Source organism: Chiloscyllium plagiosum, unplaced genomic scaffold, assembly GCF_037043375.1.
Source record: "Chiloscyllium plagiosum isolate Xiang-an unplaced genomic scaffold, Cpla_swu_hap1 HiC_scaffold_1, whole genome shotgun sequence".
NCBI lineage: Eukaryota > Metazoa > Chordata > Chondrichthyes > Orectolobiformes > Hemiscylliidae > Chiloscyllium > Chiloscyllium plagiosum.
Window position 1 is genome coordinate 180,922,691 of NW_028270139.1, and position 27,595 is coordinate 180,950,285.

Here is a 27,595-nt window from a genome sequence, read left to right on the forward strand (position 1 = left end):
CACACTCACACTCACACCGGGACAATCACCGCCCACACACACACTCACACCGGGACAATCACAGCCCACACTCACACACACACACACACACACACCGGGACAATCAACGCCCACACTCACACACACACAGGGACAATCACCGCCCACACTCACACTCACACCAGGACAATCACCGCCCACACTCACACACACACTTACACCGGGACAATCACCGCCCACACTCACACACACACTCACACCGGGATAATCACCGCCCACACTCACACACACACACTCACACCGGGACAATCACCTCCCACACTCTCACGCACACTCACACCGGGACAATCACCTCTCACACTCACACTCACACCAGGACAATCACCGCCCACACTCACACACACTCACACCGGGACAATCACCTCCAACACTCACACACACACTCACACCGGGACAATCACCTCCCACACTCACACACACACACTCACACCGGGACAATCACCTCCCACACTCACACACACACTCACACCGGGACAATCACCTCCCACACTCACACACACACACTCACACCGGGACAATCACCTCAAACACTCACACACACTCACACCGGGACAATCACCTCCCACACTCTCACACACTCACACCGGGACAATCACCTCCCACACTCACACACACACACACACCGGGACAATCACCTCCCACACTCACACACACACACTCACACCGGGACATTCACCTCCCACACTCACACACACACACTCACACCGGGATAATCACCGCCCACACACACACTCACACCGGGACAATCACCGCCCACACTCACACTCACACCAGGACAATCACCGCCCACACTCACACACACACACTCACACCGGGACAATCACCTCCCACACTCTCACACACACTCACACCGGGATAATCACCGCCCACACTCACACTCACACCAGGACAATCACCGCCCACACTCACACACTCACACACACACACTCACACCGGGACAATCACCGCCCACACTCACACCGGGACAATCACCGCCCACACTCTCACTCACACCGGGACAATCACCGCCCACACTCACTCACACCGGGACAATCACCTCCCACACTCACACCGGGACAATCACCGCCCACACTCACACACACACACACACACTCACACCGGGACAATCACCGCCCACACTCACACTCACACCGGGTCAATCACCGCCCACACTCACACTCACACCGGGACAATCACCGCCCACACTCACACTCACACCGGGACAATCACCGCCCACACTCACACTCACACCGGGACAATCACCGCCCACACTCACACACACACTCACACCGGGACAATCACCGCCCACACTCACACACACACACTCACACCGGGACAATCACCGCCCACACTCTCACTCACACCGGGACAATCGGTGGGTGGCATGGTGGCACAGTGGTTAGCACTGCTGCCTCACAGCGCCAGAGACCCGGGTTCACTTCCTGCCTCAGGCAACTGACTGTGTGGAGTTTGCACGTTCTCCCCGTGTCTGCGTGGGTTTCCTCCGGGTGCTCCGGTTTCCTCCCACAGTCACAAAGATGTGCAGGTCAGGTGAATTGGCCATGCTAAATTGCCCATAGTGTTAGGTAAGGGGTAAATGTAGGGGTATGGGTGGGTTCGCTTCGGCGGGTCAGTGTTGACTTGTTGGGCCGAAGGGCCTGTTTCCACACTGAAATGTAATGTAATCTAATCTAATCTAATCTACACACGAGGCAGACACACACACACTCAGACGTACACATAGAGGCAGACGCACACACACACACACAGACGTACACAGTCATACACGAACGAACACACAGACGTACGCACACACACAGACATACACACAGACGTACGCACACACACAGATGTACACATACACACACATGGAGGCAGACACACACATACACACAGTCATACACACACGCACACACAGAGGCAGACACACACACAGTCATACACACACACAGATGCACACACAGCCATGCACACAGACACAGACACAGACACACACACACGGGGACACCACCCACTAGGTATACGGCAGCTACTCATGCGATTCAGCCAATGTTGTCTATCTCATACACTGCAGGTAAGGATGCCCTGAGTCATGGTACATTGGGGAAACCGAGCAAAGGCTACAACAACGGATGAATGGGCACCACACAACAATCAACAGACAGGAGGGTTCCCTCCCAGTCGGAAAACACTTCAGTGGTCCGGGACATTCGATCTCGGACCTTCGGGTGACCATCCTCCAAGGCGGTGGCACAGTGGTTAGCACAGCTGCCTCAGGTGCCAGGGACCCGGGTTCAGTTCCAGCCTCGGGTGACTGTCTGTGTGGAGTTTGCACATTCTCCCCGTGTCTGTGTGGGTTTCCTCCCACAGTCCAACAATGTGCAGGTTAGATGAATTGGCCGTGTTAAATTGCCAATAGTGTTCAGGGATGTGCAAGTGAGATGTGCTTTCAGGAGTAAATGCAGAGTAATAGGGGTAGTGGAATGGGTCTGGGAGAGATACTCTTTGGAGGGTTGGGGTTCGGCTAAATGGCCTGTTTCCACATTGGAGGAAATCTATGATGTATATAAATGCCGGATGGAATTTGTATCTGCAGATATGTTCTATTTTGCTCAAAAAATGCCGAACCTGGAAGCAGTCACTGCAGGTAGTGAATCGATATAATATTTGGATATACATTGCCTGAGCTGGGATGTCAGCTTTTGTTATAAAACCTTAACTTATCACAAGAACATGACTTAACAGAAATTCTGGGATGTTCATATTAAAGAACTGAAACCAGCAAACCCATTCTAAAGGATGAAAGACTGAACAATCTGGGTTTGTTTCATGTATTATGTATGAGTGTAATCTTTTTGCTGTAAATTCTGTGTTGTATGACCCTGCCCCACCTGATGAAGGGGCAGCGCTCCGAAAGCTAGTGCTTCCAGATAAACCTGTTGGATTGTAACCTGGTGCTGTGTGATTTTTAACTTTGTCCGTCCTTCCCAGGCAGTGATTCCAGATTCCCACCACCTTCTGGGTGAAAAACGTCACATCTCCCCTGAACCTCCAGTCCCTCCCCTTCAATCCAGGCCCCTCTGCTCCCTGACCCCCCCCCCATCAAGGGAACAACTTCCTGTCTCTGCCCGCTCACCATTTTATCCATCTCAATCATGTCCCCCCCGCCCCTCAATCTGCTGTACTCAAAGAAGAACAGCCACAGGCTGTCCAATCTCTCTGTCTCTCCATCCCTGAAACTCCCCAGGCCAGGAAACATCCTGGTAAATCTCCCAGGGCCCGGTGTGAGGGTCACTCAGGGCCCAGTGTGAGGGTCACTCAGGGCCCGGTGTCAGGGTCACTCAGGGCCCGGTGTCAGGGTCACTCAGGGCCCGGTGTCAGGGTCACGCAGGGCCCGGTGTCAGGGTCACGCAGGGCCCGGTGTGAGGGTCACTCAGGGCCCGGTGTGACGGTCTCTCAGGGCCCGGTGTGACGGTCTCTCAGGGCCCGGTGTGAGGGTCACTCAGGGCCCGGTGTCAGGGTCACTCAGGGCCCGGTGCGAGGGTCACTCAGGGCCCGGTGCGAGGGTCACTCAGGGCCCGGTGCGAGGGTCACTCAGGGCCCGGTGTGAGGGTCCCCCAGGGCCGGTGTCAGGGTCACTCAGGGCCCGGTGTCAGGGTCACTCAGGGCCCGGTGTCAGGGTCACTCAGGGCCCGGTGTCAGGGTCACTCAGGGCCCGGTGTGACGGTCTCTCAGGGCCCAGTGTGAGGGTCACTCAGGGCCCGGTGTGAGGGTCACTCAGGGCCCGGTGTGAGGGTCCCCCAGGGCCCGGTGTGAGGGTCACTCAGCGCCCGGTGTCAGGGTCACTCAGGGCCCGGTGTCAGGGTCACTCAGGGCCCGGTGTCAGGGTCACTCAGGGCCCGGTGTGAGGGTCACTCAGGGCCCGGTGGAGGGTCACTCAGGGCCCGGTGAGAGGGTCACTCAGGGCCCGGTGTCAGGGTCACTCAGGGCCCGGTGTGAGGGTCACTCAGGGCCCGGTGTGAGGGTCATTCAGGGCCCGGTGTGACGGTCTCTCAGGGCCCGGTGTGAGGGTCACTCAGGGCCCGGTGCGAGGGTCACTCAGGGCCCTGTGCGAGGGTCACTCAGGGCCCAGTGTCAGGGTCACTCAGGGCCTGGTGTGACGGTCTCTCAGGGCCCGGTGTGAGGATCACTCAGGGCCCGGTGCGAGGGTCACTCAGGGCACGGTGCGAAGGTCACTCAGGGCCCGGTGTGAGGGTCATTCAGGGCCCGGTGTGACGGTCTCTCAGGGCCCGGTGTGAGGGTCACTCAGGGCCCGGTGTGAGGGTCACTCAGGGCCCGGTGTCAGGGTCACTCAGGGCCCGGTGTGACGGTCTCTCAGGGCCCGGTGTGACGGTCTCTCAGGGCCCGGTGTGAGGGTCACTCAGGGCCCGGTGTCAGGGTCACTCAGGGCCCGGTGTGAGCGTCACTCAGGGCCCGGTGTGAGGGTCACTCAGGGCCCGGTGTGAGGGTCACTCAGGGCCCGGTGTCAGGGTCAATCAGGGCCCGGTGTGAGGGTCACTCAGGGCCCGGTGTCAGGGTCACTCAGGGCCCGGTGTCAGGGTCACTCAGGGCCCGGTGTGAGGGTCACTCAGGGCCCGGTGTGAGGGTCACTGAGGGCCCGGTGTGAGGGTCCCCCAGGGCCCGGTGTGAGGGTCACTCAGGGCCCGGTGTCAGGGTCACTCAGGGCCCGGTGTCAGGGTCACTCAGGGCCCGGTGTCAGGGTCACTCAGGGCCCGGTGTGAGGGTCACTCAGGGCCCGGTGTGAGGGTCACTCAGGGCCCGGTATGAGGGTCACTCAGGGCCCAGTGTGAGGGTCTCTCAGGCCCGGTGTGAGGAGCTCCCCGTGCCCGGTGTGAGGGTCACTCAGGGGCCGAGCATGGCAGTCTCTCAGCTTGGCATGGCCTCAATATGGTGTCCCAGGGGGGATTCCAGAGCAATCTTCCAGCCTCATGAACCTTGAGGTGAGACCTGGTGTAGACTGGAGCTAAGGCCCAGAGTGGACTGGAGCTAAGGCCCCGTGTAGACTGGAGCTAAGGCTCGGTGTAGACTGGAGCTAAGGCCCAGTGTAGACTGGAGCTAAGGCCCAGAGTGGACTGGAGCTAAGGCCCCGTGTAGACTGGAGCTAAGGCTCGGTGTAGATTGGAGCTAACGCCCTGCGTAGACTGGAGCTAAGGCCCCGTGTAGATTGGAGCTAAGGCCCCGTGTAGACTTGAGCTAAGGCCCCAGTGTAGACTGGAGCTAAGGCCCGGTGTAGACTGGAGCTAAGGCCCCGTGTAGACTGGAGCTAAGGCCCCGTATAGCCTGGAGCTAAGGCCCGGTGTAGACTGGAGCTAAGGCCCCGTGTAGACTGGAGCTAAGGCCCCGTGTAGATTGGAGCTAAGGCCCCGTGTAGACTGGAGCTAAGGCCCCGTGTAGACTGGAGCTAAGGCCCCAGTGTAGACTGGAGCTAAGGCCCGGTGTAAACTGGAGCTAAGGCCCCGTGTAGACTGGAGCTAAGGCCCCGTATAGCCTGGAGCTAAGGCCCGGTGTAGACTGGAGCTAAGGCCCCGTGTAGACTGGAGCTAAGGCCCCGTGTAGATTGGAGCTAAGGCTCGGTGTAGACTGGAGCTAAGACCCCGTGTAGACTGGAGCTAAGGCGCCATGTAGACTGGAGCTAAGGCCAGGTGTAGATTGGAGCTAAGGCTCGGTGTAGACTGGAGCTAAGGCCCAGTGTAGACGAGAGCTAAGGCCCGGTGTAGATTGGACCTAAGGCTCGGTGTAGACTGCAGCTAAGGCTCGGTGTAGACTGGAGCTAAGGCCCGGTGTAGACTGGAGCTAAGGCTTGTGTAGACTGGAGCTAAGGCCCCGTGTAGACTGGAGCTAAGGCCCGGTGTAGACTGGAGCTAAGGCTCGTGTAGAATGGAGCTAAGGCTCGGTATAGACTGGAGCTAAGGCCCCATGTAGACTGGAGCTAAGGCTCGGTGTAGACTGGAGCTAAGGCCCGGTGTAGACTGGAGCTAAGGGCCCGTGTAGACTGGAGCTAAGGCCCCGTGTAGACTGGAGGTAAGGCCCCGTGTAGATTGGAGCCAAGGCCCCGTGTAGACTGGAGCTCAGGCCGCGTGTAGACTGGAGCTAAGGCCCCGGTGTAGACTGGAGCTAAGGCCCCGGTGTAGACTGGAGCTAAGGCCCCGGTGTAGACTGGAGCTAAGGCCCCGGGTAGACTGGAGCTAAGGCCCCGTGTAGATTGGAGCTAAGGCTCGGTGTAGACTGGAGCTAAGGCCCCGTTAGACTGGAGCTAAGGCCCCGTGTAGACTGGAGCTAAGGCCCCGGTGTAGACTGGAGCTAAGGCCCCGTGTAGACTGGAGCTAAGGCCCCGTGTAGACTGGAGCTAAGGCCGGGTGTAGACTGGAGGTAAGGCCCCGGTGTAGACTGGAGCTAAGGCCCCGTGTAGACTGGAGCTAAGGCTCGGTGTAGATTGGAGCTAAGGCCCCATGTAGACTGGAGCTAAGGCCCCATGTAGACTGGAGCTAAGGCTCGGTGTAGACTGGAGCTAAGGCCCGGTGTAGACTGGAGCTAAGGCCCCGTGTAGACTGGAGCTAAGGCCCCGTTAGACTGGAGCTAAGGCCCCGTGTAGACTGGAGCTAAGGCCCCGTGTAGATTGGAGCTAAGGCCCCATGTAGACTGGAGCTAAGGCCACGTGTAGACTGGAGCTAAGGCCCCGGTGTAGACTGAAGCTAAGGCCCCGTGCAGACTGGAGCTAAGGCCCCGGTGTAGACTGGAGCTAAGGCCCTGTGTGGACTGGAGCTAAGGCCCCGTGTAGACTGGAGGTAAGGCTCGGTGTAGACTGGAGCTAAGGCCCCGTGTAGACTGGAGCTAAGGCCCCGTGTAGATTAGAGCTAAGGCTCGGTGTAGACTGGAGCTAAGGCCCCGTGTAGACTGGAGCTAAGGCCCCAGTGTAGACTGGAGCTAAGGCCCCGTGTAGACTGGAGCTAAGGCCCCAGTGTAGACTGGAGCTAAGGCCCCGTGTAGACTGGAGCTAAGGCTCGGTGTAGACTGGAGCTAAGGCCCCGTGTAGACTGGAGCTAAGGCCCCGTGTAGATTGGAGCTAAGGCCCCATGTAGACTGGAGCTAAGGCCACGTGTAGACTGGAGCTAAGGCCCCGTGCAGACTGGAGCTAAGGCCCCGGTGTAGACTGGAGCTAAGGCGCCATGTAGACTGGAGCTAAGGCCAGGTGTAGATTGGAGCTAAGGCTCGGTGTAGACTGGAGCTAAGGCCCCATGTATACTGGAGCTAAGCCCCGGTGTAGACTGGAGCTAAGGCCCTGTGTAGACTAGAGCTAAGGCCCCGTGTAGATTGGAGCTAAGGCTCTGTGTAGACTGGACCTAAGGCCCCGTGTAGACTGGAGCTAAGGCCCAGTGTAGACTGGAGCTAAGGCCCAGTGTAGACGAGAGCTAAGGCCCGGTGTAGATTGGACCTAAGGCTCGGTGTAGACTGCAGCTAAGGCTCGGTGTAGACTGGAGCTAAGGCCCGGTGTAGACTGGAGCTAAGGCTTGTGTAGACTGGAGCTAAGGCCCGGTGTAGACTGGAGCTCAGGCCCCATGTAGACTAGAGCTAAGGCTCGGTGTAGACTGGAGCTAAGGCCCCGTGTAGACTGGAGCTAAGGCCCGGTGTAGACTGGAGCTAAGGCCCGGTGTAGACTGGAGCTAAGGCCCCGGTGTAGACTGGAGCTAAGGCGCCATGTAGACTGGAGCTAAGGCCAGGTGTAGATTGGAGCTAAGGCTCGGTGTAGACTGGAGCTAAGGCCCCATGTATACTGGAGCTAAGCCCCGGTGTAGACTGGAGCTAAGGCCCTGTGTAGACTAGAGCTAAGGCCCCGTGTAGATTGGAGCTAAGGCTCTGTGTAGACTGGACCTAAGGCCCCGTGTAGACTGGAGCTAAGGCCCAGTGTAGACTGGAGCTAAGGCCCAGTGTAGACGAGAGCTAAGGCCCGGTGTAGAATGGACCTAAGGCTCGGTGTAGACTGGAGCTAAGGCCCGGTGTAGACTGGAGCTAAGGCCCGGTGTAGACTGGAGCTCAGGCCCCGTGTAGACTAGAGCTAAGGCCCGGTGTAGATTGGAGCTAAGGCTCGGTGTAGACTGGAGCTAAGGCCCCGTGTAGACTGGAGCTAAACCCCGGTGTAGACTGGAGCTAAGGCCCCGTGTAGACTAGAGCTAAGGCCCCGTGTAGATTGGAGCTAAGGCTCTGTGTAGACTGGACCTAAGGCCCCGTGTAGACTGGAGCTAAGGCCCTGTGTAGACTGGAGCTAAGGCCCAGTGTAGACTGGAGCTAAGGCTTGTGTAGACTGGAGCTAAGGCCCGGTGTAGACTGGAGCTCAGGCCCCGTGTAGACTAGAGCTAAGGCCCGGTGTAGATTGGAGCTAAGGCTCGGTGTAGACTGGAGCTAAGGCCCCGTGTAGACTGAAGCTAAGGCCCGGTGTAGACTGCAGCTAAGGCCCCATGTAGACTGGAGCTAAGGCTCGTGTAGACTGGAGCTAAGGCTCGGTATAGACTGGAGCTAAGGCTCGGTATAGACTGGAGCTAAGGCCCCATGTTGACTGGAGCTAAGGCTCGGTGTAGACTGGAGCTAAGGCCCGGTGTAGACTGGAGCTAAGGCCCCGTGTAGACTGGAGGTAAGGCCCCGTGTAGATTGGAGCCAAGGCCCCGTGCAGACTGGAGCTCAGGCCCCGTGTAGACTGGAGCTAAGGCCCCGTGTAGACTGGAGCTAAGGCCCCGGCGTAGACTGGAGCTAAGGCCCCGTGTAGACTGGAGCTAAGGCCCGGTGTAGACTGGAGCTAAGGCCCGGTGTAGACTGGAGCTAAGGCCCCGGTGTAGACTGGAGCTAAGGCCCCGGTGTAGACTGGAGCTAAGGCCCCGGGTAGACTGGAGCTAAGGCCCCGTGTAGATTGGAGCTAAGGCCCCGTGTAGACTGGAGCTAAGGCCCCGTTAGACTGGAGCTAAGGCCCCGTGTAGACTGGAGTTCAGGCCCCGGTGTAGACTGGAGCTAAGGCCCCGTGTAGACTGGAGCTAAGGCCCCGTGTAGACTGGAGCTAAGGCCCAGTGTAGACTGGAGGTAAGGCCCCGGTGTAGACTGGAGCTAAGGCCCCGTGTAGACTGGAGCTAAGGCCCCGGTGTAGACTGGAGCTAAGGCCCCGTGTAGACTGGAGCTAAGGCCCCGTGTAGACTGGAGCTAAGGCCGGGTGTAGACTGGAGGTAAGGCCCCGGTGTAGACTGGAGCTAAGGCTCGGTGTAGACTGGAGCTAAGGCCCGGTGTAGACTGGAGCTAAGGCCCCGTGTAGACTGGAGCTAAGGCCCCGTGTAGACTGGAGCTAAGGCCCCGTGTAGACTGGAGCTAAGGCCCCGGTGTCGACTGGAGCTAAGGCTCGGTGTAGACTGGAGCTAAGGCCCCGTGTAGACTGGAGCTAAGGCCGGGTGTAGACTGGAGGTAAGGCCCCGGTGTAGACTGGAGCTAAGGCCCCGTGTAGACTGGAGCTAAGGCCCCGGTGTAGACTGGAGCTAAGGCCCCGTGTAGACTGGAGCTAAGGCCCCGTGTAGACTGGAGCTAAGGCCGGGTGTAGACTGGAGGTAAGGCCCCGGTGTAGACTGGAGCTAAGGCTCGGTGTAGATTGGAGCTAAGGCCCCGTGTAGACTGGAGCTAAGGCCCCGTGTAGACTGGAGCTAAGGCCCCGGTGTCGACTGGAGCTAAGGCTCGGTGTAGACTGGAGCTAAGGCCCCGTGTAGACTGGAGCTAAGGCCCCGTGTAGACTGGAGGTAAGGCCCCGTGTAGACTGGAGCTAAGGCCCCGTGTAGACTGGAGCTAAGGCCGGGTGTAGACTGGAGGTAAGGCCCCGGTGTAGACTGGAGCTAAGGCTCGGTGTAGATTGGTGCTAAGGCCCCGTGTAGACTGGAGCTAAGGCCCCGTGTAGACTGGAGCTAAGGCCCCGGTGTCGACTGGAGCTAAGGCTCGGTGTAGACTGGAGCTAAGGCCCCGTGTAGACTGGAGCTAAGGCCCCGTGTAGATTGGAGCTAAGGCCCCATGTAGACTGGAGCTAAAGCTCGGTGTAGATTGGAGCTAAGGCCCCGTGTAGACTGGAGCTAAGGCCCCGTGTAGACTGGAGCTAAGGCCCCGGTGTAGACTGGAGCTAAGGCTCGGTGTAGACTGGAGCTAAGGCCCCGTGTAGACTGGAGCTAAGGCCACGTGTAGACTGGAGCTAAGGCCCCGTGTAGACTGGAGCTAAGGCCCCGTGCAGACTGGAGCTAAGGCCCCGTGCAGACTGGAGCTAAGGCCCCGGTGTAGACTGGAGCTAAGGCCCCGTGTAGATTGGACCTAAGGCTCGGTGTAGACTGGAGCTAAGGCCCCGTGTAGATTGGACCTAAGGCTCGGTGTAGACTGGAGCTAAGGCTCGGTGTAGACTGGAGCTAAGGCCCGGTGTAGACTGGAGCTAAGGCCCGGTGTAGACTGGAGCTAAGACTTGGATAGACTGGAGCTAAGGCCCGGTGTAGACTGGAGCTAAGGCCCCGTGTAGACTAGAGCTAAGGCCCGGTGTAGATTGGAGCTAAGGCTCGGTGTAGATTGGAGCTAAGGCTCGGTGTAGACTGGAGCTAAGGCCCCGTGTAGACTGGAGCTAAGGCCCGATGAAGACTGGAGCTAAGGCCCCATGTAGACTGGAGCTAAGGCTCGTGTAGACTGGAGCTAAGGCTCGGTATAGACTGGAGCTAAGGCCCCATGTAGACTGGAGCTAAGGCTCGGTGTAGACTCGAGCTAAGGCCCCGTGTAGACTGGAGCTAAGTCCCCGTGTAGATTGGAGCTAAGGCCCCGTGTAGACTGGAGCTAAGGCCCCGTTAGACTGGAGCTAAGGCCCCGTGTAGACTGGAGCTAAGGCCCCGTGTAGACTGGTGTAAGGCCCCGGTGTAGACTGGAGCTAAGGCCCCGTGTAGACTGGAGCTAAGGCCACGTGAAGACTGGAGCTAAGGCTCGGTGCAGACTGGAGCTAAGGCCCCGTGTAGACTGGAGGTAATGCCCCGTGTAGATTGGAGCTAAGGCCCCATGTAGACTGGAGCTAAGGCCACGTGTAGACTGGAGCTAAGGCCCCAGTGTAGACTGGAGCTAAGGCCCCGTGCAGACTGGAGCTAAGGCCCGGTGTAGACTGGAGCTAAGGCCCTGTGTAGACTGGAGCTAAGGCCCCGTGTAGACTGGAGCTAAGGCCCCGTGCAGACTGGAGCTAAGGCTCGGTGTAGACTGGAGCTAAGGCCCCATGTAGACTAGAGCTAAGGCCCGGTGTAGATTGGAGCTAAGGCCCAAGGTAGACTGGAGCTAAGGCCCAGTGTAGACTGGAGCTAAGGCCCCGTGTAGACTCGAGCTAAGGCCCCGGTGTAGACTGGAGCTAAGGCCCCGTGTAGATTGGAGCTAAGGCCCCGTGCAGACTGGAGCTAAGGCCCGGTGTAGACTGGAGCTAAGGCCCCATGTAGACTAGAGCTAAGGCCCGGTGTAGATTGGAGCTAAGGCCCAAGGTAGACTGGAGCTAAGGCCCAGTGTAGACTGGAGCTAAGGCCCCGTGTAGACTCGAGCTAAGGCCCCGGTGTAGACTGGAGCTAAGGCCCCGTGTAGATTGGAGCTAAGGCCCCGTGCAGACTGGAGCTAAGGCCCGGTGTAGACTGGAGCTAAGGCCCCATGTAGACTAGAGCTAAGGCCCGGTGTAGATTGGAGCTAAGGCCCTAGGTAGACTGGAGCTAAGGCCCAGTGTAGACTGGAGCTAAGGCCCCGTGTAGACTCGAGCTAAGGCCCCGGTGTAGACTGGAGCTAAGGCCCCGTGTAGATTGGAGCTAAGGCCCCGTGCAGACTGGAGCTAAGGCCCGGTGTAGACTGGAGCTAAGGCCCCATGTAGACTAGAGCTAAGGCCCGGTGTAGATTGGAGCTAAGGCCCAAGGTAGACTGGAGCTAAGGCCCAGTGTAGACTGGAGCTAAGGCCCCGTGTAGACTCGAGCTAAGGCCCCGGTGTAGACTGGAGCTAAGGCCCCGTGTAGATTGGAGCTAAGGCCCCGTGCAGACTGGAGCTAAGGCCCGGTGTAGACTGGAGCTAAGGCCCCATGTAGACTAGAGCTAAGGCCCGGTGTAGATTGGAGCTAAGGCCCTAGGTAGACTGGAGCTAAGGCCCAGTGTAGACTGGAGCTAAGGCCCCGTGTAGACTGGAGCTAAGGCCCCGTGTAGACTGGAGCTAAGGCCCCGTGTAGACTGGAGCTAAGGCCCGGTGTAGACTGGAGCTAAGGCCCGGTGTAGACTGGAGCTATGGCCCCGTGTAGACTGGAGCTAAGGCTCGTGTAGACTGGAGCTAAGGCTCGGTATAGACTGGAGCTAAGGCCCCATGTAGACTGGAGCTAAGGCCCCGTGTAGATTGGAGCTAAGGCTCTGTGTAGACTGGACCTAAGGCCCCGTGTAGACTGGAGCTAAGGCCCTGTGTAGACTGGAGCTAAGGCCCAGTGTAGACGAGAGCTAAGGCCCGGTGTAGATTGGACCTAAGGCTCGGTGTAGACTGCAGCTAAGGCTCGGTGTAGACTGGAGCTAAGGCCCGGTGTAGACTGGAGCTAAGGCTTGTGTAGACTGGAGCTAAGGCCCGGTGTAGACTGGAGCTCAGGCCCCGTGTAGACTAGAGCTAAGGCCCGGTGTAGATTGGAGCTAAGGCTCGGTGTAGACTGGAGCTAAGGCCCCGTGTAGACTGGAGCTAAGGCCCGGTGTAGACTGGAGCTAAGGCCCCATGTAGACTGGAGCTAAGGCTCGTGTAGACTGGAGCTAAGGCTCGGTATAGACTGGAGCTAAGGCTCGGTATAGACTGGAGCTAAGGCCCCATGTAGACTGGAGCTAAGGCTCGGTGTAGACTGGAGCTAAGGCCCGGTGTAGACTGGAGCTAAGGCCCGGTGTAGACTGGAGCTAAGGCCCCGTGTAGACTGGAGGTAAGGCCCCGTGTAGATTGGAGCTAAGGCCCCGTGTAGACTGGAGCTCAGGCCCCGTGTAGACTGGAGCTAAGGCCCCGTGTAGACTGGAGCTAAGGCCCCGGCGTAGACTGGAGCTAAGGCCCCGTGTAGACTGGAGCTAAGGCCCGGTGTAGACTGGAGCTAAGGCCCGGTGTAGACTGGAGCTAAGGCCCCGGTGTAGACTGGAGCTAAGGCCCCGGTGTAGACTGGAGCTAAGGCCCCGGGTAGACTGGAGCTAAGGCCGCGTGTAGATTGGAGCTAAGGCCCCGTGTAGACTGGAGCTAAGGCCCCGTTAGACTGGAGCTAAGGCCCCGTGTAGACTGGAGTTAAGGCCCCGGTGTAGACTGGAGCTAAGGCCCCGTGTAGACTGGAGCTAAGGCCCCGTGTAGACTGGAGCTAAGGCCGGGTGTAGACTGGAGGTAAGGCCCCGGTGTAGACTGGAGCTAAGGCCCCGTGTAGACTGGAGCTAAGGCCCCGGTGTAGACTGGAGCTAAGGCCCCGTGTAGACTGGAGCTAAGGCCCCGTGTAGATTGGAGCCAAGGCCCCGTGTAGACTGGAGCTCAGGCCCCGTGTAGACTCGAGCCAGGGCCCCGTGTAGACTGGAGCTAAGGCCCCGGCGTAGACTGGAGCTAAGGCCCCGTGTAGACTGGAGCTAAGGCCCGGTGTAGACTGGAGCTAAGGCCCGGTGTAGACTGGAGCTAAGGCCCCGGTGTAGACTGGAGCTAAGGCCCCGGTGTAGACTGGAGCTAAGGCCCCGGGTAGACTGGAGCTAAGGCCCCGTGTAGATTGGAGCTAAGGCCCCGTGTAGACTGGAGCTAAGGCCCCGTTAGACTGGAGCTAAGGCCCCGTGTAGACTGGAGTTAAGGCCCCAGTGTAGACTGGAGCTAAGGCCCCGTGTAGACTGGAGCTAAGGCCCCGTGTAGACTGGAGCTAAGGCCGGGTGTAGACTGGAGGTAAGGCCCCGGTGTAGACTGGAGCTAAGGCCCCGTGTAGACTGGAGCTAAGGCCCCGGTGTAGACTGGAGCTAAGGCCCCGTGTAGACTGGAGCTAAGGCCCGGTGTAGACTGGAGCTAAGGCCCGGTGTAGACTGGAGCTAAGGCCCCGTGTAGACTGGAGCTAAGGCTCGTGTAGACTGGAGCTAAGGCTCGGTATAGACTGGAGCTAAGGCCCCATGTAGACTGGAGCTAAGGCTCGGTGTAGACTGGAGCTAAGGCCCGGTGTAGACTGGAGCTAAGGCCCCATGTAGACGAGCTAAGGCTCGGTGTAGACTGGAGCTAAGGCCCTGTGTAGACTGGAGCTAAGGCCCTGGTGTAGACTGGAGCTAAGGCCCCATGTAGACGAGCTAAAGCTCGGTGTAGACTGGAGCTAAGGCCCGGTGTAGACTGGAGCTAAGTCCCCGTGTAGACTGGAGCTAAGGCCCGGTGTAGATTGGAGCTAAGGCCCCGTGTAGACTGGAGCTAAGGCCCCGTGTAGACTGGAGCTAAGGCCCCGTGTAGAGTGGAGCTAAGGCCCCGGGTAGACTGGAGCTAAGGCTCGGTGTAGACTGGAGCTAAGGCTCGGTGTAGACTGGAGCTAAGGCCCCGGTGTAGATTGGAGCTAAGAATCGGTGTCGACTGGAGCTAAGGCCCCGTGTAGACTGGAGCTAAGGCCCTGTGTAGATTGGAGCTAAGGCTTGGTGTAGACTGGAGCTAAGGCCCCGTGTAGACTGGAGCTAAGGCCCCGTGTAGACTGGAGCTAAGGCCCCAGTGTAGACTGGAGCTAAGGCCCCGTGCAGACTGGAGCTAAGGCTCGGTGTAGACTGGAGCTAAGGCCCCGTGTAGACTGGAGCTAAGGCTCGGTGTAGACTGGAGCTAAGGCCCCATGTAGACTAGAGCTAAGGCCCGGTGTAGATTGGAGCTAAGGCCCAAGGTAGACTGGAGCTAAGGCCCAGTGTAGACTGGAGCTAAGGCCCCGTGTAGACTCGAGCTAAGGCCCCGGTGTAGACTGGAGCTAAGGCCCCGTGTAGACTGGAGCTAAGGCCCCGTGCAGACTGGAGCTAAGGCTCGGTGTAGACTGGAGCTAAGGCCCCGTGTAGACTGGAGCTAAGGCTCGGTGTAGACTGGAGCTAAGGCCCCATGTAGACTAGAGCTGAGGCCCGGTGTAGATTGGAGCTAAGGCCCCAGGTAGACTGGAGCTAAGGCCCAGTGTAGACTGGACCTAAGGCCCCGTGTAGACTGGAGCTAAGGCCCCGTGTAGACTGGAGCCAAGGCCCCGTGTAGACTGGAGCTAAGGCTCGGTGTAGACTGGACCTAAGGCCCCGTGTAGACTGGAGCTAAGGCTCGGTGTAGACTGGAGCTAAGGCCCCGGTGTAGACTGGAGCTAAGGCTCGGTGTAGACTGGAGCTAAGGCCCGTGTAGACTGGAGCTAAGGCCCGGTGTGGACTGGAGCTAAGGCCCCGTGTAGACTGGAGCTAAGGCCCGGTGTAGACTGGAGCTAAGGCCCCGTGTAGACTGGAGCTAAGGCCCGGTGTGGACTGGAGCTAAGGCCCCGTGTAGACTGGAGCTAAGGCTCGTGTAGACTGGAGCTAAGGCTCGGTATAGACTGGAGCTAAGGCCCCATGTAGACTGGAGCTAAGGCTCGGTGTAGACTGGAGCTAAGGCCCGGTGTAGACTGGAGCTAAGGCCCCATGTAGACGAGCTAAGGCTCGGTGTAGACTGGAGCTAAGGCCCTGTGTAGACTGGATCTAAGGCCCTGGTGTAGGCTGGAGCTAAGGCCCCATGTAGACGAGCTAAAGCTCGGTGTAGACTGGAGCTAAGGCCCGGTGTAGACTGGAGCTAAGTCCCCGTGTAGACTGGAGCGAAGGCCCGGTGTAGATTGGAGCTAAGGCCCCGTGTAGACTGGAGCTAAGGCCCCGTGTAGATTGGAGCTAAGGCCCCGGGTAGACTGGAGCTAAGGCTCGGTGTAGACTGGAGCTAAGGCTCGGTGTAGACTGGAGCTAAGGCCCCGTGTAGATTGGAGCTAAGAATCGGTGTCGACTGGAGCTAAGGCCCCGTGTAGACTGGAGCTAAGGCCCTGTGTAGATTGGAGCTAAGGCTTGGTGTAGACTGGAGCTAAGGCCCCGTGTAGACTGGAGCTAAGGCCCCGTGTAGACTGGAGCTAAGGCCCCGTGTAGACTGGAGCTAAGGCCCCGTGTAGACTGGAGCTAAGGCCCCGTGTAGATTGGATGCTAAGTGCCAGCATGGACTGGCTTGGAAGTCTGTGGTTCTGACTTTTATTTTTCTCCATTTTATAACTTATTCCTAAAATCTGCAACTCTGGACTTTTTAACTTCTCTTTTTTCTACAAAATGTAACAGAAAAAGCTGTATTCAGGCATCTTTGTGCTCCAAGTGGTTTTGCACTTTTCACATTTGAGTACATGTGACCTTCTCAATGTAATACAGTGATGGTGAGATACAGCACAGAAACAGGCCACCATGTCAACATCACACAAATGTCTCTGAGAAGAGCATGCTACCCTTCTACCTTACCGGCCATATGCAAAGCGACGATCTTTGTGATGATCACCAAAGGTATCCCAAAGTCGAAGAGAAACTGGAACTTCATCAACAACATCTCGCGATCGTTCCAGAACCTTCACAACACAAAGATGGAATAGGATAGAGTAAGGCTACAGAAAGATTTTGGTGTGAAAGTACACAGATCCCTAACAGTGTCAGCACAGGTAGTCAGGGTGGGAAAGATGGCATACAGCACGTGGAGCTTCATTAACGCAGGCAGGGGTAGAATATAGGAGTTGGCAAATCCTGTTCCAACCTGATTACGCCACAGATAAAATCTTGTTTGCAGTTCCAGTCGCCACATTACTGGGAGGATGTGATTGCACTGGAAAGGGTGTAGAGGAGATTCACTGGGGTAACCTCAAGGACATTGCTGCTAGACTGGGTCTGCGGCAGGTGGGGAGTGAACCAACAAGAGGGAAAACCATACTGACCTCATCCTCACCAATCTCTGGCTGCAGATGTATCTGACCATGACAGTATCGGTGAGAGTGACCACCGCACTGTCCTTGTGGAGACAAAGTCCCACCTTCACATTGAGAATACCCTCCATTGTGTTGTGAGGCACTGTCACCCTGCTAAATGGGACAGACTTCAACAGATCTAACAAGAAGGTTCATTTTCAGACATTTCGTCACCATTCCAGGAAACATCTTCAGTGAGCCTCCAGACAAAGCACAGCGGATGATTCCAGCTTTCTATTTATATGTTTGGGTTTCTTTGGGTTGGTGATGTCATTTTCCCTGGTGATGTCATTTCCTATGGTGACGTAATCACCATAGGAACCCCCTGTTCTTTTTCTCAGGGGGTGGTTGATGGGGTCTAACTCGATGTGTTTGTTGAGAGAGTTCCGGTTAGAATGACACGCTTCTAGGAATTCTCGTGCGTGTCTCTGTTTGGCTTGTCCTAGGATGGATGTGTTGTCCCAGTCGGAGTAGTGTCCTTCCTCATCCGTATGTGAGGATACTAGTGAGAGAGGGTAATGTCACTTGTGGCTAGTTGATGTGGTAGCCCACAAAATCACCAACACACTAAAACAGCAGCTAATGAACTTCAAAGACCCTATACAGACAACAAGCAAAACTAATGTCATTTACAAAATATCGTGTAAGGACTGTAACAAACACTACATTAGACAAACAGGCAGAAAATTAGCCACCAGGATACATAATCACCAACTCACCAACTAGTATCCTTACATACGGATGAGGAAGGTCACCATTTTGACTGGGACAACACATCCATCCTAGGACAAGCCAAACAGAGACACGCACGAGAATTCCTAGAAGCATGGCATTCCAACCGGAACTCTCTCAACAAACACATCGAGTTAGACCCCCATCTACCACCCCCTGAGCAAAGGAACAGGAAGTGACATCACCATTGGAAGTGACACCACCCACCCAAAGAAACCCAAACATATAAATAGAAAGCAGGAATAATCAGCAGTGCTTTGTCTGGAGGCCTCACTGAAGATGTTACCTAGTATGGTGACAAATCATCTGGAAATGAACCTCCCAGCTCAGTGAGCAAATCTACATCCAGAACCTCAACCTGAGCTACAAATCTTTTCAAAACTCGCTAAGATCTAGCAACTCAAGACTGGGCATCCATGGGGCACTGTGAGCCACCGACAGCAGCAGAACTGTACTCCAGCACAATCTGTAACCTCATGGCCTGGCATATCCCCCACTCAACCATTACCACCAAGCCAGGGGATCAAGCCTGGAGAGTGCAGGAGGACATGCCAGGAACAGCACCAGGCATACCTGCAGGTGAGGTGTCAGCCTGGTGAAGCTACCAAACAGGACTACTTCGTGCCAAGTAGTAAGTGATAGACAGGAATTTATTACGGGGAACAAGGAAATGGCAGAAGAGTTGAATTGATACTTCAGATCTGTGTTCACTGGGGAAGACACGAGCAATCTCCCTGAGGTAACAGTGGCTGAAGGACCTGAACTGAAGGGAATTTATATTTGCCAGGACTTGGTGTTGGAGAGACTGTTAGGTCTGAAGGCTGATAAGTCCCCGGGGCCTGATGGTCTACATCTCAGAGTACTGAAGGAGGTGGCTCGAGAAATCGTGGATGCATTGGTGATCATTTTCCAATGTTCTATAGATTCAGGATCAGTTCCTGTGGGTTGGAGGGTGGCTAATGTTGTCCCACTTTTTAAGAAAGGAGGGAGAGAAAACAGAGAATTATAGACCAGTTAGTCTGACCTCAGTGGTGGGAAAGATGCTGGAGTCTATTATAAAGGATGAAATTACAACTCATTTGGATAGCGGTTCTGGTACAGTTCCAACACTGGTATCTACCTGACAATGTGGGGAATTGCCCAGGTATGTCCTGTACATAAAAAGCAGGACAAACCCAACCCGGCCAATTACCGCCCAATCAATCTACTCTCCATCCTCAGTAAAGTGATGGAAGGGGTCAGTAACAGAGCTACCAAACAGCACCTGCTCAGTGACGCCCGGTTTGGGTTCCCCCAGGGTCACTCAACTCCTGACCTCATTCCAACCTTGGGTCAAACATGGACAGAAGAGCTGAATTCCAGAGGGAGGGGAGAGTGACAGCCTTTGATATCAAGGCTGCATTTGACTGAGTGTGGCATCAAGGAGCCCGGGCAAAACTGGACTCACTGGGTGTCAGGGTTCAAACACTCCGCTGGTTAGAGTCATACCTGACACAAAGGAAGATGGTTGTGGTTGTGGAGGGTCTGTCATCTCAGCTCCAGGACATCTCTGCAAGGGTTCCTCAGGGTAGTGTCCTAGGCTCAACAATCTTCGGTATCTTCATCAATGACCTTCCCTCCATCATAAGGTCAGAGGTGGGGATGCTCGCTGATGATTGTACAGTGTTCACCACCATTTGCAACTCCTCAGATACTGAAGCAGTCCATGTTCAAATACAACAAGACCTGAACAATATCCAAGGAGAAAGTGAGGTCTGCAGATGCTGGAGATCAAAGTTGAAACTTTATTGCTGGAACAGCACAGCAGGTCAGGCAGCATCCAGGGAACAGGAGATTCGACGTTTCGGGCACAGGCCCTTCTTCAGGAACAATATCGAGGCTGACAAGAGGCAAGTAACATTCGTGCCACACAAATGCTAGGTTATGGCCATCACGAATGAGAGACAATCAAACCACCAGCCCTTGGCATTCAACAGTGTTGCCATCATTGAATCCCCACTACCAAGCTCCTGGGGATTATCATTGACCAGAAACTCAACAGGACTCACCACATAAACACAGAGGTTACAACAGCAGGTCAGAGGCTAGGAATACTGCCATGAGTAACTCACCTCCTGACTCCCTAAAAACCTATCTATCATTTGTCCAAGATGCACTGCAGAAATTCACCACAGATCCTCAGACAGCACCTTCCAAACCCACAACCACTTCCACCTAAAAGGACAATAGCAGCAGATACATGGAATGCCATCAGCTGTAAGTTCCCCGCCAAGACCCTCATCATCCTGACTTAGAAATATAACACCGTTCACAATCCTGGAATTCCCTCCCTTACAGCATTGTGGGTCAACCAACAGCACATGGACTGCAGCGATTCAAGAAGGGGCAACTAGGGACGGGGTCATAAATACTGGGCCCAGCCAGCGACACTCACATCCCACAAAATTAATAAAAACAAATTCTCAACAAACAAGAGGTTGAAAGGTTACCAGGGATCGTTAGGAAAGTGGAGTTGAGGTGACAAAGGGAGATAGTGAAATGAACCCAAGCTGCTGGAAAAAGCCAGGGAGGAAATCACACACTTTCCAATCTTCAGCTGATACAGGTGTGGTGCCAGAGGACTGCGAATGCTCTACCTTTGTTCAGAAAGGGAGTGAGGAACAGATGAGTAAATATTGGCGAGATAATCTAACCTTAGTCATAGGCATGTAATGAGAGGGGATGGGTAAATGAAGATTAGTCAAGGTCATGTCTAATTAACTTGGTTGATTTTTGTCAGAAGGTACAAACATACGAATCAGATGTAGACAAAGGCTATTCAGCCCATTGAGCCTGCTCTGGAATAAAGGGTCTCTCCCAAAGAGAGCTGACACCATTGTGAGGCTGGAGGTGTGTGCACTGTCACACCCCAATATTAGCATTTCACAGGTCACAACATCTCAGTTCCCAAGGTAACCAATAATGCGTCTTAGCTATATCAGATTTTCAATAAAAACATCTATGAACCTTAATAAACACAAATTATTGGTTTATTATCAAAACAAAATTCATTCAACAAAGGGAGAATAACTGGTTAACATCAAAGTCAATAAAAGAGAAGTATAAATGCTTAAACCACTCTCTGGGATAGTTCCCTTGGAATCAAGTCCCTTATCCCTGCAGTCATCACAGATTCCCCACTATCCCTGTCCTTTAGACCCAGGTTGTGGAAAGCACACACCAGGTTTCAGAACTGAACATGAATTACGTTTTCTTTCTAAATTGATAGGTACTAATTACAGGTAAAAGAAACTGTGAACCGACAGCAAAGAACTCTACTAATAAAAACTCTAACCTCCTTTTAAACTCCCCCCAAAGCGCAGACAAATACAGACAGGAACAGAGAGAAAAATAAACTGCCATTTTTCAAGCTTAAGGTGATTTCCACTGTAGAGGAGAGAACAGATGTGGTTCTGGCAGGGGTCTAATGGCTCTTTTTCTCTCAAATGTTCACTTTGACAAGCTGTTCCTGCCCTGGAAAGCTAATCACAGAGCAGTCAGCAGGCAGTGAGCCGCAGCATTGCTGAGTGGGCACCTCTCCACAGACCAATCAACTACATGTTGCCAGCCAAATCTCCCATGAATCTAATTCATCTGTAACTAGATTTCCCCCACTGACTGACCCAATAGTTCTCTGAAAAGGTTCACTCTCTGGAAAAAGAAACACTTTGGCCGATGGGTTATTCTTGAAGGCAAAAGGCTAAAGCATAGAATATTCTGGACCCTATCGGTTGCTCTGATATTCAGCACGTGTGGTCAAGCCACTAATCATGCAAATGTTGACAATGGAGTCTCACAGTCACAGCTTCTCAGAAAATACTATTGAAAGATAGTTCCCATCACTCCTTCAAAAGAATGAATAAGTTTCACCATGAAACTTCCTTGTCAGTGGAGTCGCAGGTAGATAGGATAGTGAAGAAGGCGTTTGTTATGCTTTCCTTTATTGGTCAGAGTATTGAGTACAGGAGTTGGGAGGTCATGTTGCGGCTGTACAGGACATTGGTTAGGTCACTGTTGGAATATTGCGTGCAATTCTGGTCTCCTTCCTATCGGAAAGATGTCGTGAAACCTGAAAGGGTTCAGAAAAGATTTACAAGGATGTTGCCAGGGTTGGAGGATCTGAGCTACAGGGTGAGGCTGAACAGGCTGGGGTTGTTTTACCTGGAGCGTCGGAGGCTGAGGGGTGACCTTATAGAGGTTTACAAAATTATGAGGGGCATGGATTGGATAAATAGACAAAGTCTTTTCCCTGGGATCGGGGAGTCCAGAACTAGAGGGCATAGGCTTAGGGTGAGAGGGGAAAGATATAAAAGAGACCTAAGGGGCAACATTTTCACTCAGAGGGTGGTATGTGTATGGAATGAGATGCCAGAGGATGTGGTGGAGGCTGGTACAATTGCAACATTTAAGAGGCATTTGGATGGGTATATGAATAGGAAGGGTTTGGAGGGATATGGGCCAGGTGCTGGCAGGTGGGACTAGATTGGGTTGGGATATCTGGTCGGCATGGACGGGTTGGACCGAAGGGTCTATTTCCGTGCTGTATATCTCTATGACTCTATAACATCCAGGTTCAGGACTGCAGACGCTGGAGATCAGAATCGAGAGCATGGTGCTGGAAAAGCACAGCAGGTCAGGCAGCATCCGAGGAGCAGGAGAGTCGATGTTTCAGGCATAGCCCTTCATCAGGAATGAACAGGAATGATAAATGGACCTCTCTAACTTTAAGTAATGCGATCTTGCTAATGTTGATCTTCTCTAGTGCACAGGAAGACACAATTAAGGGAACATAATGAAAGGTGTTGAGGGAGTGAGGGCCTTCGGAGTGCATCTGCACAGGGTCTTCAAGGTAACATGACCGGTTGACCAGATGGTTAAGGAGGAAAATGGAAACCTTTCCTTGATTAGTTGAAGTATAGGATAGAAGAGGAAAGAGATTCTGCTGGAATGATATAAATAATTAACAAGGCTGCTAGTTCAGTTCTGTGTGAAGTTTGAGTCTCTTTATTATTCCACTGGATAAGAGGAAGAGATTTATGAGGATGCTGTCAGATTGGAAAAATGCAGCTGTGAAGAAAGATTGGATAGGCTGGGTGTTCTCCCTATACCAGAGCAGACTGAGGGGAGATTTAATCAGAAGTCTGAATGCAGTTCCAACAATCTGCCCCCTGCTGACCATAATTATTTTGACTTTGACAATGGCAGGCTGGTACAAAGTTTGAAGCCAGATGAGATACACGGTGAGCTGATTTGATTTTGATTGGATTTATTATTGTCATATGAACTGAAACATATTGTTTTGCATCAAATCATACCTTACATAAGTACATCAGAGAAACAGAACATAGTGTTACAGCTGGAAAAAAGGTACAGACAATGTTCAGCTCTAATATGTGAGAGATCCGTTTCTAATTCTGATCACAGCAGCAAAGAATCTGTTTGGATCTGATTTTAAACTTTTGTATCTTCTGAATAAACAAGGAATAGCAGGATATGGACCACGTGAAGACAAAAAATTTTTAGTTTAGGAAGGCATCATGTGTTGGAAGTTAAAAATCCCACAACACCAGGTTATAGTCTGACAGGTTTATTTGGAAGCACACCAGCTTTCGGAGTGACGCTCCATCGTCAGGATCAGCAGCATCAACCTCCTGATGAAGGAGCAGCGCTCGGAAAGCTAGTGTTTCCAGAGAAACCTGTTGGACTATAACCTGGTGTTGTGCGATTTTTAACTTTGTCCACCCCAGTCCAACACCAGCGTCTCCACATCATGTATTGCTGAATTCTCGGTAGACGAAGGGCCTGTTCTTGTTCATTGTGCCTGCCTTCCATCTCTATATTTGACATTATTTCCTTTCTAGTTATTTGCATCCTTTCTATGGGGAGGTAATGACCTAGTAGTATTATCACAAGCCCATTAATCCAGAGACCCAGATAAACTCCAAGGACCCGGGTTCAAATCCTGCCATGACAGATCGTGGAATTTTAATTTAGTAAATATCTGGAGTTAGTAGTCTGAAGATGACTGTTGTCAATTGTCAGGAGAAACCCATTTGGTTCACTCATGCCCTTCAGGGAAAGAAACTGCCATCCTTACCTGGTCTGGGCCTACACATAACTCCAGACCCACAGCAATGGAGTTGACTCTTAACTGCCCTCTGGGCAATCAGGGATGGGTAATAAATATTGGCCTAGCTTGTAAGGCCCTCATCTCATTAATGAATTTTAAAAGTATCTGTTCAATTCATCTGCCATCTCTTCACTTGCTAATACTAATTCACCTGGTGGGGAGGCGATGACTGAGTGGTATTATCACTAGACCATTAGTACATCGACCCAGGAAACATTCTGATCCTGTATTTGAATCTTGCCAATGTGCCTAGTCCCACATTCCTGCTCTAGGCCAATAGCATTGACATTCCAGATACTTATTAGCCTCTGGGTGAAACACATTTTAATTCTGCCCTGTTGGTATTGACCCTTTGATGAAGGGGACCAGCTACTTTCTATCCCCCCTGTCCATGCTCCTCATAATCTTATCCACCTCAATTACCCCCCCCAACCATCTCTGCCCCAAAGAACACCAGCCTCCCTTCATCGCTGAAATGTTCCATCCCAGACAATATCCTGGTGAATCTCCCTCTGTACCCCCTCCAGTACAATCCCATCCGCCCTACCGCGTGGGGACCAGAACTGCCCACAGTCCTCCAGCTGTGGCCTCACCAACATCACTGCCCTGCTCTGATCATCCATCTCTCACTGAGAAAGGCAAGCCTCCAGTATTCCTTTCGAATTACCCTATTAAATGTTGGTGGACTAATAATTCAGGTAATGTTATAGAGTCATGGAAACAGACCCTTCAGTCCAACCCGTCCATGCTGACCAGATATCAGCCTCCTCCACATCCTCTGGCAGCTCATTCCATACACGTACCACCCTCTGAGTGAAAAAGTTGCCCCTTAGGTCTCTTTTATATCTTTCCCCTCTCACCCTAAACCTATGCTCTCTAGTTCTGGACTCCCCGATCCCAGGGAAAAGACTTTGTCTATTTCTCCTATCCATGCCCCTCATAATTTTGTAAACCTCTATAAGGTCACCCCTCAGCCTCCGACGCTCCAGGGAAAACAGCCCCAGCCTGTTCAGCCTCGTCCCAAAAACCTATCTGGTTCAACAAATACAGCCAGCAACAGCCTTACCTCACGAATGAAAACAAAACCTGCCCTGCCCACAATGTTCAGGGATCCCTGGTCAAGTAGCCCATGATTTTTCTCACCCTCCAAGATATTGTGGATTTGGAATATAAGGATTTAAATTCTGTTGCTTGCAAGCATAAAGGAAATATATATGGGCTGACACCTGTGACGAAGAACATGAGTTACATTAAGAGATTAGAGAAACTAGGATTGTTTTCCTTCCATAAGGTATTATTAGTACAGAATATAATTAATATAATTACTCGCCACTTATATAAAATATCTTCTTCAAATGTACTGGTATTTTGTTAGAGGGAGGAACTCTTTGCTCTGTCAAATGGGTTTATACACTTCACACCAACTGACAAGGGAACTCCACAGCAAGTTAGAAGACATTACTTCATGCAGAAGGTAGTTAAGATCAGGAACACATTGTCAAATTGGTACTGGAATAAAAGGAGCTTTCATAAGGGTTTGTAGAAGTGTAGGCAGAAAGCTGGACTACAGGACTAATCACACAACTCCTTCAGAAAGCCAGCATAGGCAGGTTGGGCTGCATGGTCTCCTTTTGGGTTGTATGAATCTATGGTAATATAAGACACCCTGGCCTGCAGTATTCAGCAACAGAGTCTGACTTACCTCCTGGCAGACCCGATACTGGTCAATTGCCCAAACAGTGGGCACATGTGTAGCTAGCAGCTGGTACTGGCTTAAGGTGGCATTACAGGCTCTGGCACAAATCAGCCTTGTCTTTCCCACTGCATTGTCTCCAACTACGACACATTTAATTGTTTCTACGTTCGGTCGCTCGTAGTCTACATCGATGTCCATTACTGTAAATACAAAGCAGAAACAGTCATTTAGTGAACATCAAACTGTCTCCCACCGACTGTCTCCACTGCACCCTGAGTTCCACCCTTTGATCCCACTCTTATTAACTGGGCTCGTGTGTGGTTTCTGCTTCTCTGATCAACATTAAAGTATGATCTAATTCAGGCTGGAGGGACGAAGGTAAAACATGAGAAAATACAGGAGAGAAACCAGCCTCAATGTAACAGCAAACAAACACAACCGCAGGAGTGGAGACAAACAGTGAATAGGGTGGAGACAATATTACAGAAACCACTGGAAAAGGAGTGGAAGGAATCAGCTTTCAGCCAGTACTCCAGGGAGCATGAAAGGGAGAGGGTGGGGGAGAGAGGGAGAGAGAGGGAAAGAGAGGCAGGCAGAGACACACAGACAGACAGACAGACAGACAGAGACAGATAGAGACACACAGACAGACAGAGACATACAAACAGAGACAGACAGAGACAGACAGACACACAGACAGACAGAGACACACAGGCAGACAAACAGACAGAGACACAGACAAACAAACAGGCAGACAGGCAGAGACACACAGGCAGACAAACAGAGACAGACAGAGACAGACAGACAAACAGAGACACATAGACAGAGACACACAGACAGACAAACAGAGACAGACAGATAGACAAACAGAGACACACAGACAGAGATAGACACACACAGACATTCACACACACAGAGACACACAACCACAGACACACACATACACATACACAGAGACACACAACCACAGACACACACTGACACACAGAGACATACACAGGCACACTGACACACACATACACACACAACCACAGACACACACATACATTCACACACACAGAGACACACAACCACAGACACACACAGACACACACTGACACACACAGAGACATACACAGACACACTGACATACACATGCACAGACACACAGACACGCACACACACACAGACACACACACAGACATACACAGACACACACAGACACACACACAGACACACACACAGACACACTGACACACACATACACTGACACACACACACAGACACACACAGACACACACATACACAGACACACACACAGACATACACAGACACACTGACACACACATACACAGACATACACAGACACACTGACACACACATACACAGACACACACACAGACATAGACAGACACACTGACACACACATACACAGACACACTGACACACACATACACAGACACACACAACCACAGACACACACACAGACACACACAACCACACACAGACACACTGACACACACATACACAGACACACACACAGACAAACACAGACACACTGACACACACATACACAGACACACACAACCACAGACAGACACACTGACACACACATACACAGACACACACACACAGGCACACTGACACACACATACACTGACACAGACACACACATAGACACACTGACACACACATACACAGACACATACGCACATACAGACACACACAGACACACACACAGGCATACACAGACACACACACACAGGCACACTGACACACACATACACAGACACACTGACACACACATACACTCACAACCACAGACACACACACAGACACACACAACCACACACAGACACACTGACACACACATACACAGACACACACACAGGCACACTGACACACACATACACAGACACACACTGACACACACACAGACACACACACACAGAGACACACACTGACACACACAACCAG

General features: G+C 53.2%; 1 protein-coding gene across 6 annotated transcripts in view; it reads right to left on the reverse strand.

The window, feature by feature from the left end:
* LOC122543814 (rho-related BTB domain-containing protein 1) overlaps positions 1 to 27,595 on the reverse strand; it is a 374,953-nt gene that overhangs the window by 216,663 nt on the left and 130,695 nt on the right. For 5 of the 6 annotated variants that reach the window (XR_015758733.1, XM_087992354.1, XM_087992360.1 and 2 more), the window contains exons 2-3: positions 25,646 to 25,839; positions 16,549 to 16,652 (exon numbers count right to left, since the gene is read on the reverse strand). Coding sequence is in view for 4 of the 6 variants with exons in the window: in XM_087992354.1 (XP_087848480.1) it covers positions 16,549 to 16,652; positions 25,646 to 25,837 (296 nt within the window). In the remaining 2 variants the exon portion in view is untranslated. Of the gene's footprint in view, positions 1 to 16,548; positions 16,653 to 25,645; positions 25,840 to 27,595 lie in introns of those variants that run through there. The other variant, XM_087992374.1, reaches the window with a different exon arrangement.